General features: G+C 45.0%; 1 protein-coding gene across 2 annotated transcripts in view; it reads right to left on the reverse strand.

The window, feature by feature from the left end:
* Positions 1-703: 703 nt before the first annotated feature.
* PPM1E (protein phosphatase, Mg2+/Mn2+ dependent 1E) overlaps positions 704-13,350 on the reverse strand; it is a 708,925-nt gene continuing 696,278 nt past the window's right edge. Inside the window, exons 6-7 of one of the 2 annotated variants that reach the window (XM_078683583.1) lie at positions 6,390-6,483; positions 704-3,725 (exon numbers count right to left, since the gene is read on the reverse strand). In XM_078683583.1, coding sequence (XP_078539709.1) covers positions 2,668-3,725; positions 6,390-6,483 — 1,152 coding nt within the window. In that variant the 3' untranslated portion in view covers positions 704-2,667. The remainder of the gene's footprint in view (positions 3,726-6,389; positions 6,484-13,350) is intronic. The other variant, XM_078683584.1, reaches the window with a different exon arrangement.

The following is a 13,350-nucleotide window of genomic DNA, read 5'->3' on the forward strand; positions in this document are numbered from 1 at the left end:
GAAAAACAAAAGTGATTCAAACTGGCACAAAGTCTTGGTTTGGGACTGAGGGGCTGTTTATTAGAATGTGGTGTAGGGCAGCGCAGCAAGTCACTTTGCTGCGCAGCCATGCGTCAAAAGAAAAGGGCAGGAATGAGATACAGTGCATTCTTGTCCTCTACCACTCCACTGGGGCATAACTGGCTGCCTTGCACCAACGCTGGCGCTAGGCATCCACAAGTGCCCCAGTGCTGGCAGAGAGGTGGACAGCGCAATATCTTTGTAAATGTGGCACAGTTAACTTCTCTCCTTTTCACACAACTAGCGCAGCAACTTGCTGCGTTGCTTTGCGTGAAATATTAGGGAATCCATCCCATTGTTTTAACTGACTGTTATCCAAAAGTCAATCTAGGTTGTTGTTGGTTGTTCTGAGCAGAAACTCCTCAGTTTAGTACTCTGGTGATTTAAAAAGATTACCAGCTATATACCTTCTGGTTTTGGTTAAAAATAGCAATAGAAACAGCTTTAGTCTGAGTTATCTAAAAAAACAGCTAACCACTGGGTTGCCTAGTTTTAGGCCCAGGCATACCTGTCTCAAGACAGTCACCAACCATAAGGATTAGCATACTAAAAATGCTATCATGCTCTGCTAGTTTGGTTCCCTCTTGTAATGGTGTATCTACACTTATATCCAGTGGCGCTGGCACAGATAAGCGCAGTGAGGTGGGGCAGGGCGAGGCGTGGCAGGGGAGGACGTCAACAAACGACAGAATAGCTATTATTTATTTATTTAATGTACCTATTCTGTCGCCTGTCGACTTTACCCCTTACCTCCCGAGTTTACCTGTGCCGTCCGGCGCTGCTTATATATCTATGTAAACGTGACTTTTTTTAAAGTGAAAGTTCAGTGTCATTGGCTGGTCATAAGGGAAAGACTTGCTAACCTGTTGAGAGGTTTCCCTCTGCACTCTAGAAAACAACTTTCCATTACTCTCTTCTGCATATCTCAAGAGCTGCCTAAGTTTCTGTGTTGAATTGGAAAAGCTAGTCATCTAGGCACTTCAAATATTTCTATTACCACACTAGCAGAAGTTTAAGATGTTGTGAAACACAATTCCGTTTTAATGTATGGAAGTGTTAATACTTATCAAGTCAAAAATCATATCTCTTGAAAGTCTAAATAATCAAGGAAAAATATTTTTATTAAATTAAACAAAATATTTGCAACAGTGTAAATGTTTGCGCAACATCCTGTCATTAATGCCGAGTGCCTACTGCATGATACATATACTTATTATGGACTGTGGGTACTATTTATGAGCCAATTTGTACCACTCTTAACAATGCACACCTTACATGTGATTTAGGAAACCACACAAGGCCACTTTGCGTGTCCTGAGTGGCTCCATGCATCTGGTTTAAGTCAACGCAAATCACTGGGTTGCCTTACTCTGCCCTAAGAAGGTGTTCCATAGGCCTTCCATGTGTGTTCCCACGCAACTGCCATGGTTTTTTACGCATTACCAGATTTACCAGAACTAGTAGACCTGAAACTGCACCAAAAACATACACCTTCTCAGGTGAGGCGTAACGAGGAGAAATATCTTTATTTGTCTGCGTTTCTTCCTCTTTCTGCAGCACACGTAGAAAGAGAAATATGCCTCTCAGGATTTTTTTTGTGCACAAAGGAGTCCCTTCTTGCACAAAAACCTGCCGCTCAGGCCCCTTGTACCATGTTGCAGGGGTGCCTGAGTTGGTGCTAGGCTGCCAACAGGGCGACAGCGCAGGGGCAACCGGCAGGAATGGTCGTATTGCCTGAATTACGGCGCCTATTCCTGCCCTTTCCCTGTCATGCAGTGCAGCGCTGCAAGGCAACTTGCTGTGCTGCATGACATTCTCGTCAATAGGCCCTTGTGTTTTTTAAATAGCTTTCTTTCCACTAGTATGGTTCACTGATTAGAACACTGCCATTAGTTGATACAGACTTACACATAGACAGTGAACAAATAGGTGTTCAACAATTTATGAGGGAAATTACCTGAACTCATAACGCAAGAGATGCCTATACTATACTTCGTTAGGGTTCTGTATGGTCCATCAAGCAATGATAGAAGGTAGGCAAAGGCTGTCATTAAGAAGGGGTAACTCTTCCCCTCTCCACTAAGATAAACAAAGACTGTGATCTGATCAGAGGAACCTCATCTTTCTCCATCACCAACTAACTGTGAACTACTGTCATTTCAGAGGTTGGGTAGGACATACCAACAAGCCAGCAGACTTGCACCAGCATTTGTCATATGAACAATCCAATACTATTGTTTGCTAATACTGGGTTTATTTTTGGCTGAGATACATTTATTAACAAAACACTGAAAATCAATTTATTCTGTTGGCTTCTGCACTTTTACAAGATTTCTTGTTTTACTGCAAAATGCAATTTTTCTTTTCTTGAGCCTATATGACCTGTAGGTACTACCAGGAATTTCTAGAGATGGCCATGTTATAATGTGAAAGAATTTCCCTGACTATCTACATATAAAATAGCTGTTAGCTTTGTAGGATACATACAGTGTTATTCAGGATGCCCACCTTGATTTTAGGAAGAATCATGGTGATTCTGGTTAAGTCTGCGATTATATAACCTGGTTTACTAAAGCACTACAGTATGTAACACAAGAGACATTGGTTCTACTTTTTACAACTCCTCTGGGAATCTGGTAACGGTATACAGCTGCTCTGTTTCTGAAAGGAAACCAATGCGGCTCTCTCACAATACCTTTTAGGACTGGCTTGCCTCCGCGGCCTACTGCTTTTTACAAACACCCTGTTCTGAGCACCACTCCGGACAAACCTAGAGAGCCTGGATGCTGCCATATGGGAGGGCCCTTGAGCAAAGAGAAGGGCTTGTAGCTTTGGTTTGATCTTAGTTCCTCGTCGCCTCTTTGGATAATACAAATGCACCAGGGGTAAATCGCGGGCACGTTTCCCCAAGGTTTCAAAGTGTTCATCTGGCAAACCCCAACAGAACGAGGGTGAACGGTTCATTGTATACATTTGACACAAACCTTGGTTTTCAAAAATTTCTCTGACCCTTCTCTGTGCATTTACCAATGAGCTCTCTGGTGTTTGTGCCCTTAAGATCTTGTTAGCCAAATTTACTTTCTTTGGTGTACCAGAAGAAGACCCTTGGGTGGATGGCAAACATTTGGCACTCCGAGGCTTGCTTGCACCAGCATGCGTTAGATCTAGATAGCCTTGACCGTCGATGAGATTCACATCTGGCCCTAGATTTAAACTAGTTCTATCCGTGAAAGAATTTTCTCGATCATCATAGCCCAGATCTGCAGGAGCAGAACACTGATGCAGAGGCCTCGTTGCTTTGCAGTCCCCATGGTTCTCCTTATCATCTCCATTGTCCTCTTGACCGCCTTCAAAAGAGTTCTCTGTCCAGTTGGACTCCTGACTGACATTTTCCATAGGATTCAAGTCCCTGAGAAAAACCACAATGACGGTGATATTGTCACTAGATCCTGCGTCACGGGCCGATGCCACTAACTTGTGTGCCACCATGCTGCTGTCCCCGTTGTTCTCTTTCAGATGGTCAGACACAACCTTCACTGCTTCATCGGGGATCACGGTGTCATAAAAGCCATCGCAGGCTAGAATCAGGTAGTCTTCAGACCCATCCAGGACAGTAGAGGCAGAGTCCGCTTCTCCGCAGATATACGGCTTGTGCTCTGCATCACCTAAACATTTAAAACAAACAATGTAAGAATCAACATTGTCATCTAATGCAAAAATAATATATGAGCTAAACCGTATAAGAACAAAGGTCCATTGAAAGCTAAGATATATTATCCTTATACCAGGTGAATATTATGTGGCCAGGATCCCTATGTGAAAATAAGACAATTGACCATGCATGATTCTGACTCCTATGAGCAGTAATCCTCAATATGTCGAAACCAGACTGGAGTCTTATCCAAATGAAACAGATTGTTGTTTGGTATTCTCTTAATGTCATTACATGAAATAAGAAATATCCGGAGAGAGTTACTAAGATTTTATGCCGTGTTTGCGTCACAAATGTGAAGCAAAACGGCGCAAAATCTTTTTTCATGATTTACTTTCCAGCGCTAAACTTGTTTAGTACTGGTAATGTGTGAAAGTAACCCAAAGCAGCACATTGAGCTGCTTTGCTTTACTTAGCGCCAAGGGGGCATACCTTGGGTGGAGCATGTGTGTCTCCATGCCACCACCCAAGGGTTCTGACGCTAAACCCAATTTACTAAACAAAGTAGACAGGGTTTTGCGTCAGAAAATGATGCCCTTTCAAAGCAGGTGCAAGGACGGAGAAATGCTTTCAATTCTTCTTCCTTTTCCGACTTTGCATGTGTGCTGCACTGTACATCACACATACAAAGAGGCAAAAGGTTTAAAGTGAGTCTCAGCGCAGCATTTTGTAATGGAAGGGTGCCATTCCAGTACAAAACCGATGCTAGACTCACGGAGACATCCTTGCACCCTGCCACAAAGGTGTCTTCGTGGCACACGGCTGTTGATTTCAGTGCTGCCGCTAGGGCGAGGGGAGGAGAGAGCCCTATTTTTCTAAATTTGGCGCTCTCCTCCTCTCTGCTTTTCACGCAGCACAGAATTTGCGGCTGTTGCACTGCGCTGTGTGAAAAGGCAGTAAATCTCCCCCTCAAGTACCTAATGACTTTGGTATAGGTGGGGACAGATTTATCAAGACTTTGCACCAGAGTTAAGTCACGCAACCTGATGAAAAATAGCACCGAGTCTTGAGAAAGGATTTATGTTCCAGAGCCAGACTTTCTTGGTGCTGGAAGTAGCCCTAAAAGTAATTCAAATATGCTCAGAGGGAGCAGCTACTATTGGTGCAGCGTTTGCAGTGACACTAATGCCTAGAACCCTGAGGAGCTCATTGAAGCCTGATGATTGCTATATTTTATTACCCAGCAGCAGGGGACATTTTCCTTTCTTGCACCAGTGGACAGGGCCTGCTTTGCATCAAGGGGGCGTCCCATGGGTGGTACACTGGGATTACCATGCACCACCTATGGTTATTGATGCATTGCCCTAATTACTAAAAATAATCTAGGATTTGCACCAAAAATGTATGTGTTACTTGAGGCAAAAGTATGGGGAAACATTTTTCTCAAAACATTTCCAAATTTATATTTTTGCATCATACATAAAAAGCGGGAAACGTGTTGAAGTATGTCAAACCATAGTATTTTATAGTGGACAGGTAAACTTCCTGTAAAAAACAGATGCAATGGTAGAAGTAAACATCCTATCCACAGCTGAAAACTCAACCGCATTGGTACAAAAGACCAGCGGCCAGCCCAGATATGACGGTGTAAGAACTTTCTCTCTGTGGGAGAGGATGTGGCGTAATGGCCAGAGCTGGCGGATCTGGCACTGGTGAATCGGATTTCAGTTTAGGTAGCATACAGTGTGCTAGCGCAAGGAGAGAGCAAAAATACTCCATATCTTTGTAAATATATAGCAATCCTGCTCTCTACCTTTCACGCAACACAGCAATTTTGCATGTTGCCCTGCGTTGCATGAAATATTAGTAAATATGCCCTTTGATGTATTAATGACCCACAAGGAGGCATACGCGCACAGCAGAGAACCCTATAATATTGCTCCAGATTCAGTATACTGCCATCCAGAGTGGAGAACAATAAAGTTTATTAAACACTCGCTGCCATGTATACCTTGCTTCATTCATTCGAAACCTGAACCCTTACTCCATATCAGTGAGTTAAGCACTAATTGCCATTATATTGGTTGACCTGCAGATCACATTTAATCTCTCATCCCCCAGAGGCCGATCATTAAAGTACCCGTTTACTTGGTAATACGAATATCTGTTATTTTCATTGCTCAAAATAGCAAACACTGCGGCTATATAAAAACAAGATCTACTTATTTATAGTAATCCTAACTTTACCAGACTTTTTTCAATCTATTATTATAACGGGACTGGTAGGTAAACTCTTTCACCGAAAGTATGTAATGACATAAACAGACATTTTGAGGACAGGCATTCTGCAGCACACATTGAAAGAGGAATATGGCTCTTTTACTGTTTTTGTGCAGTAAGGGCTTTCTTCCTGTACATAAGCAATCAGTAACGCAGGCAATAGGTGCAAGTGTGCCTGCTTTGGCACAAGGCAGGACAAAGTGCTCCAGCGCAAGGAGAGAGCAGAAATACGCCACATCGTCATACATGCATTGTGTGAATCAATAATAAATGTGCCCTCAAGTGTTACTATGGCTTTCGGAGTTATCCTTCTTGGTTTTCGTCATCAACTAATGATTAATGACTGATGGGCGTCATTATGCACTTAAGTAGAGTGATAATGTAATATTTTACCTACCGATGGCTCTTGAGACTGAAAGACTTCCGTTAACTCTCCAGGCGCCAAACCACACCACACAGCCTCCAAGCGCTTCGATGCGCTGCTTCTCATCCTATGAAGAAACAATAGTCATCATTTTATTAGAATGTGCTTTGCTATGCTCCAAAATAGTGCAGAGCTTGGGAGTGGGAAAGTGAACTACTCTTTCCATCTGCAGTGAAAGAACAGTAGAACTAGTTAAAAATACAATTGAAAAATGGGGGCCACGAAACCACCAGTAGATTGCGTGTTACTGACACAGGCGTTTTCGTTAAAATTATCGTTTTGTTAGCTATTATGGTTCAACCACATTAGACATGTCACACTGCATACATTTTACATATTATTATTTATATTCAATGTTTTTCCCCCCAAATTTGAACACACAAAAGGGGTTTTATTACTTACAATTAAAATAACCATAAATAGCATGCATTTATTGCGCTAGGCGAATTACTTTATGTCGCACATGAGATGATTATGTCAGCAAAGCTGATTTTTATGGCACTGAACAACTCAGTGCCCCTAGCAAGGGGGGCAGTCCACCCCAGACAGCACAAGTTTTTGGGGCGGCAGCAGGCTCCAAACAAATTTTACCTGTGGTCGTCACGGGCCCGAAAACGCCTGAATCACCAGCAACCCCGCTACTACATAGCTGCCAAGGTTTCAGATTGCTATGTGTGACAATTTCATAATTTCAGTGTAATTTATGAGTGACATTTCAACAACTATGAGTGACAGTTTCTCGCAAGCAAAATCAAGCAATGAAGGCAAAGGAAACATAAATATCAGAAATAACAGACTTGACGAGCGTCTCCCACCCACACACCCATGTAGCCTGTGGTTTACTTTAAAGGTATTGGAAAGTTTTTCCGACCTCAACGTTATAAGCAACGACCTTTACCTTTAACTGACTGTAGGATGTGAGAATTTGCAAAGAACAACTGTACTTTTCAAATCAATTTTGAAATTAAAATTTTGAAGTCATAAGCGTGACTGTAAAATCAATATTTTTGCATCAGACACAAAAGCTAATATGAGTCCCTCTCTCAGTTGAGCCAGTAGCGCAGCTTGGGCCTGGGAAATAACTGCCTGGCCTACGCATTAACAATACATATCTCGGAATTCAGAATTAAAGCAGATGGAATATTTTAGCTGTTCTATCTTATGCCCATAGCTACTGACAATCCAGGTGGATTTCCGTTACACTATCAAAGTCGACACAAGGTTCCCACTCATACATCAAAAACATTTGCTGAAAGGAATTATTTATTCGAACCCCTGCCCCTGTAGTAGCTGCACACTTTTCCGACCGGGACCATTAAGCAGTGTGATTAAATCAATAGCTGAGCATTGCCCCCGGGGTCTGTGGTGCGGCCGCCCGTTATTATTAACGAGTTTCACGGCCTCTGCTCACGCACCCAGCCCCTACCAGCAGTAAAATAAAAACGGGTCTTGGCTAAGGGTGGGCGTAGTTCGCGAAGTAGCGCTACGCGAAGTGCACTTCGCATTACGCGAACTTCACGTAGCACTACGCGAGCTGCGTAGTAGCATGTTCGCACTGTGCAAGATGCATTTTCAATGATTGCACAGTGCGAACAAGCATCCGGCACTGTGCAATCATTGAAAACGGCATCTTGCACAGTGCGAGCTGTTAGTTTTCTGCCGCTCGAGTAGATTTTTACTCGAGCGGCAGCTTTCTCAACGCGAACTGGTAGTTTCTCATCGCGAGCGGTCGCAAGCATGCAATGAGAAACCTGAACTCCCTGCGTTGAGAGTCTCGCCGGGATGTCATTTTGCTTGCTCGCGATCACGAACATGATGTTGAGGACCGCGAACAAGCAAAAAATGACCGCTGCACTACGCTACGCTGCGCTACGCATGTTCGCACTGTGCTACGTGCAGCTCGCGTAGTGCGAAGTTGCGCAAACTTCACAAACTACGTAAGCGTAGCGTAGTGCTTCGCCCAGGGTTAGTCTTGGCTCCAGAGAGCTCACTAACTTTCTTTTCAAGCAACTCCATCTGAAGAGCACAGGGCGTTACCACTGGAAAGGAGAAGGCCTGGGAACAGCAGCACAGAGGGGCTGCTGCAGAGGAAAGGAGAAGCAACACAAGCACCCCCTGCGGCTCTTGCTTTCTACTACCGCCAAATTGCCAGGCAAACTTTACAGCACGGTGTTACTGTACGAAGACAAATACTGCTGCTCACTTACTAATGATTCAGGCGCCACAGCCCAGTGGGCTTGGATCGAGTTGCATGGCCAGGGTGGGTGGGATCCAAACGTCGTTACAACCTTCGGTCGCGCCGATGATGACGTGGCAGCAGGACGTAATGTCGCGTGGCGTGTATGACGTAAATCAGAATGTAATGTGGGGGGAGGTGGGAATCTATTGATAAATTGTAGCCCTGTAGGCGCAGCTTCAACCTCCGCCATCCCCCGAGCCCAGTACTGTGAGTAGCGCTAGCAGCCACTTCAGTTTAATCATTATAGCAGCCCTACCGGCTTAACAGCCGAGGCGCTATCTATGCCTATTATGCGTGACAATGCGTTTCCATGCGGTGATGTGGACCACCGCACTGAAATGCGTTAGTGGCACATGCATTGCGTGATACTTGGCAGAGCTGCTACTACATGCGGCCGCCGCGGGGAGGCAAATGCAGGGGCCGTCATAGGCGGGAAAAGGTCTAGCTACGCCACTGGAACAACTGTACTCTTTTTGCTGAGAGCGAAAAATGCTACGAGCTCGGAAGTTATAGAAGCAAATTTATCAAAGAAAATCTTGTGTCGCCCTTGTGCCATGCAATGGGGTGCAAGAGCGACACAACTCGGTTAGGTTTATCGAGCCATGCAAGGCCATTTTGCGTGGCTTGATAAATTTACCGTAACGCAACACAGTGCAAATTGTTATGTGGTGTTACTGTGCCCCAGGGAGGCATTCCATGGATGGAGCGTGTTTCCACGCATCCACCCATGGATTTTGGCGCATTCCCAGATTTACCATTACTGGTAGTCCTAGGAATGTGCCAAAATGCTACGCTTCCCCGGACGAGGTGTAACAAGGAGAAATATCTTTATTTCTCCTTGTTACCTCCTCTTTCTAAGGTGCTGCATTTTGTAGCACACACAGAAAGAGGAAAATGCCTGTCAGGATTGTTTTTGCGCATTAAGGAATACCTTCCAGCACAAAAACAATCCTCCTTAAAATGCAGGCACCCTTGCAAACCCCGATTACTAAACATTTGTAAACATGAATGTGCACCAAAACGGTGTGATTATCCGATAGAGGCGTAAAAAGGAGAAATATGCTTATTTTTCTACTTTTTAGGTCGAGCCTGGGCAGCGTTTTGCACTGCTCTGCGGCATGCTGTATTGGAGTATGGAATAGAAGCCCAGCCCACTCTGCCCATATTTGTCATTACTTGTGTCATTGCCCTTCCTAAATGCTGGTTTCTGATTCGTTAATAGGCTTGTCAGTCCCTCCTTAGTGCCCCCTTGTCTTCATTTGTAACCTCCCATGAGGACTGGCCCTTTTACTTTGTTCTTACACGGTATGTCTTTTTTAGTCTGTAAGCACTATTTGGCAGATTTACAAGCCTCTTCTGTCCCTTTGTGCTGCCGTTGCGCCACTTTTGTGACGCAGTGACAGCTCAAACAATGCAGCCAATTTACAATGTGATGCATCTGTAATATTCAGTGCGCCAAGCGTGCTTTCTGTTTCCGAGCAGCCTTGGACAATGGCGGCCGCTTCTTTGAATAGGTCTGGCATTTACAAGAGGTTGAGCTATTGGCATTGTAAATGACAATGCCTTTTATTTAAATAAAGATAAAGTGCTCTTCAGTTTCAAAAACCATATGGGGCATATTTATTTTAAAAAATCGCTCAGCGCATATAATGTTAGATACGGGGCATTCCTGCCCTATCCCTACCACGCAGAGCAGCAAGGTGACTTGCTGCGCTACACGATTCTTTTTAATAAATATGCTCCATATGCATTGGCGCTAGGCAGCACATTGTGCACCAGCTCAGGGAAAAGACAGGAATGAACCATATAATGCTAGATACTGTGCATTCCTGCCCTTTCCCTATCATACAGAGCAGCAAGGTTAATTGTTGCCCTGCATTGTGGAAATGTGCCCCTCAGTTTCAAAATGTGCCAAGTTCCATAAGCAGTGGAATCCCTTAAACCATATGGAGCATATTTATTAAAAAGAATCGTGTAGTGCAGCAAGTCACCTTGCTGCTCTGCGTGGTAGGGATAGGGCAGAGACGACTGGTGTGGGGGGGTAGGCCCCGGATTGCCATTGCTAAATTGTCGCTCCCGTGGTACGACGGTGGAATTGTTTTGCCTGATATCCGTCGCTATTATTGGGCGTCTCAACTGGGGGCAATAAATCATTGCATGTATGGCCCTTTGCCAAATCCGGCCTTCGCGATGGACAAATGGTTGTTACCGGGGGGCGACTACAATAGAGCCCTCTACTCGAAACTCACCCCTCGCAACGTGACGGGCCCCACTAGGACGGCCGTCCAGGTATGGCGACATGCTTCCATGGCGCTTGGGTGGACTGATAAATTGACTCGTGCCACCCCCCTGTACGCCTCTGATAGACTTGGCTCACTTTGGCAGTCCCGGGGGTTTGATAGGTGGGACTTGATTGGTATCAGCAGGATTGATGATGTTTGGACTAAGGGGAGAATGAAGACGTTTGAGGAATTGAAAACCGAGTACGCTTTGAGCGATCGCAAATTCTTTCGCTATGCGCAGATTCCCCACGCGGTGCTCTCGGTCTTCCCTTCGGGTGTGGAGATTCCGGAGTCGTCCCCGCTTGAGGACAGGGTACTGGACGGACATGTTCCTGATAGTACGATTTCGCTTATTTATAAAAAGTTAATCAACTCCAGGTCTGACCTCCTGTCTCGACTTAGAGAGGTCTGGACTGGTGATGGGCTGGAGCTGGACGATGAGGACTGGCAGGCGGCGATCTCCTCCCCTAAAGAGGTGGCCATCCAGGCGCGCCTTAGATTTGTGCAACTTAAAATCCTGCATAGAGTGTATGTCACTGGTCCCCGTTAGGTGCATATGGGCTTCTCTGTGGATGGTTTGTGTCGGCGTGGCTGTGGTCTCCTGGGCACCTTTTTACATATCATCTGGGAGTGCCCTGAGATAGTGCGATTCTGGACCCGTGTGCACGAGGTGATGAGTGAGGTTACCGGGGTGCGATCGATGCCGGAAGCTAGGAGATGCCTGCTGAACGTATGGGAACCGAATGATTACTCCGTGTCGCAGCTTCGGTGGGTGACCTTGGGTAACATGATTGCCAAAAGAGACATTGCGCAATTGTGGGGCGCTCAGGGCCCGCCCGGACTTCAGAAATGGAAACAAAACATGGACTGGTGCATGTTCAGAGAAAAAACTGTGTATATTTCTCGTGGTACCCCCCGGAAATGGGGAAAGATATGGACTCAGTGGAACACTTATCGTGGTGACATATGTGCCCCTCCTCTTTCTGACCCTGATGTTGCGCCTATGTCCCCGTAACCCGAGGGTTCCTCCACACACTATTGTATACTGATTGCCATTTGTTTCTTCTGCCCTCCCCCCCCCACTGTGTAGCTCTTTCCCGATGGAACGAACGCTCATTGGATTGTCCTTCCCGCTCCAGCACCATGTAATGCAACGTTGTGTATATTGATGTCTCTTTTTCTTCCTCCTTGCAAGTTGTTTGTGTTTGTGTTATAAAATCAATAAAAAGTTTTCAAAAAAAAAAAAAGACTCTGGGGGACGGATTAATCAACATTTTGCACTGATGCAGAGAAAGAATGGGGGAGATTTACTAATTTACGCCGTTTTTGTGTCACAAAAGTGATGCAAATCGGTGCAAAATCTTTTTTTCTCGATTTATTCCCCAGTGTTAAACATGCTGAGCACCGGAAATAGCGGGAAAGTAATGCAAAGCAGCGCATAGCACTACTTTGCTTTACTTAGCGCCAAGGGGGTGTACCATGGGTGGAGCAAGGGTGTTCCCATGCAACCACCCAAGGTTTCTCAGGCTAAACCCAATTTACTAAATAAAGTAAACAGGGTTTACTCTTTCAAAGTAGGCGCAAGGAAGGAGAAATGCTTTTATTTCTCCTTCTTATTCCGACTTTGCATGTGTGCTGCACTGTACAGCACACATACAAAGAATCAAAAGGCTTGAAGTGAGTCTCAGCATAATATTTAGTACTGGAAGGATTCCCTTCCAGTACAAAACCTTTGCTAGATTCACGGGACACCCTTACACCCTGGCGCAAAGGGGTCTACGTGGCGCACTGCAGCTGATTTCAGCACCGGCGTAAGGGAGAGGGGAGGAGAGTGCCTTATTTTAGTAAAGTGGGCGCTCTCCTCCTCGCTCCTGTTCACACAGGGCAACATTTGCAGCTGCTGCAGTGTTCTATGTGAAAACATGGTAAATCTCCCCCCAAGTGTTGATTAAGTATTAAATTACCACAACAAAACTTTTTGCACTGGAAAGTAACCCTAAAAGTATCTCAAATATCAATTTGCACTAACTTCTGTTATGGGGGTATCTCATGAGTTATAGCGATAAAGGACATACAACAACGGATGATGGAGTGCCAGGAGGCTCTCCATGTGACAGCAAACATCCATGCCAGCACTTCAAACTCTGAACCTGTGGCACACTCACCCCGCTCCCTGAGCCTGGTCGAATCATCACCAACGAGATCTGAAGGCTGTGATTCTCTCCAACTGTCAGACGTTACACCGCAAACGTCCGACGATATAATTTGAACATTGGACAAATGCAAGATAGAGTGTATCCTTTTGTTGTTAATGAACTCCATACGAATTTTCATTCATACATCACATTTCAATAGGTGCGATGTAATATAGTTGACAGTCTAGTGGCTGGGGTGGGCGGAGCTAGGTGGGCTG

The sequence above is a fragment of the Lissotriton helveticus genome, chromosome 3_1 (assembly GCF_964261635.1).
Source record: "Lissotriton helveticus chromosome 3_1, aLisHel1.1, whole genome shotgun sequence".
In the NCBI taxonomy this organism is placed as follows: domain Eukaryota; kingdom Metazoa; phylum Chordata; class Amphibia; order Caudata; family Salamandridae; genus Lissotriton; species Lissotriton helveticus.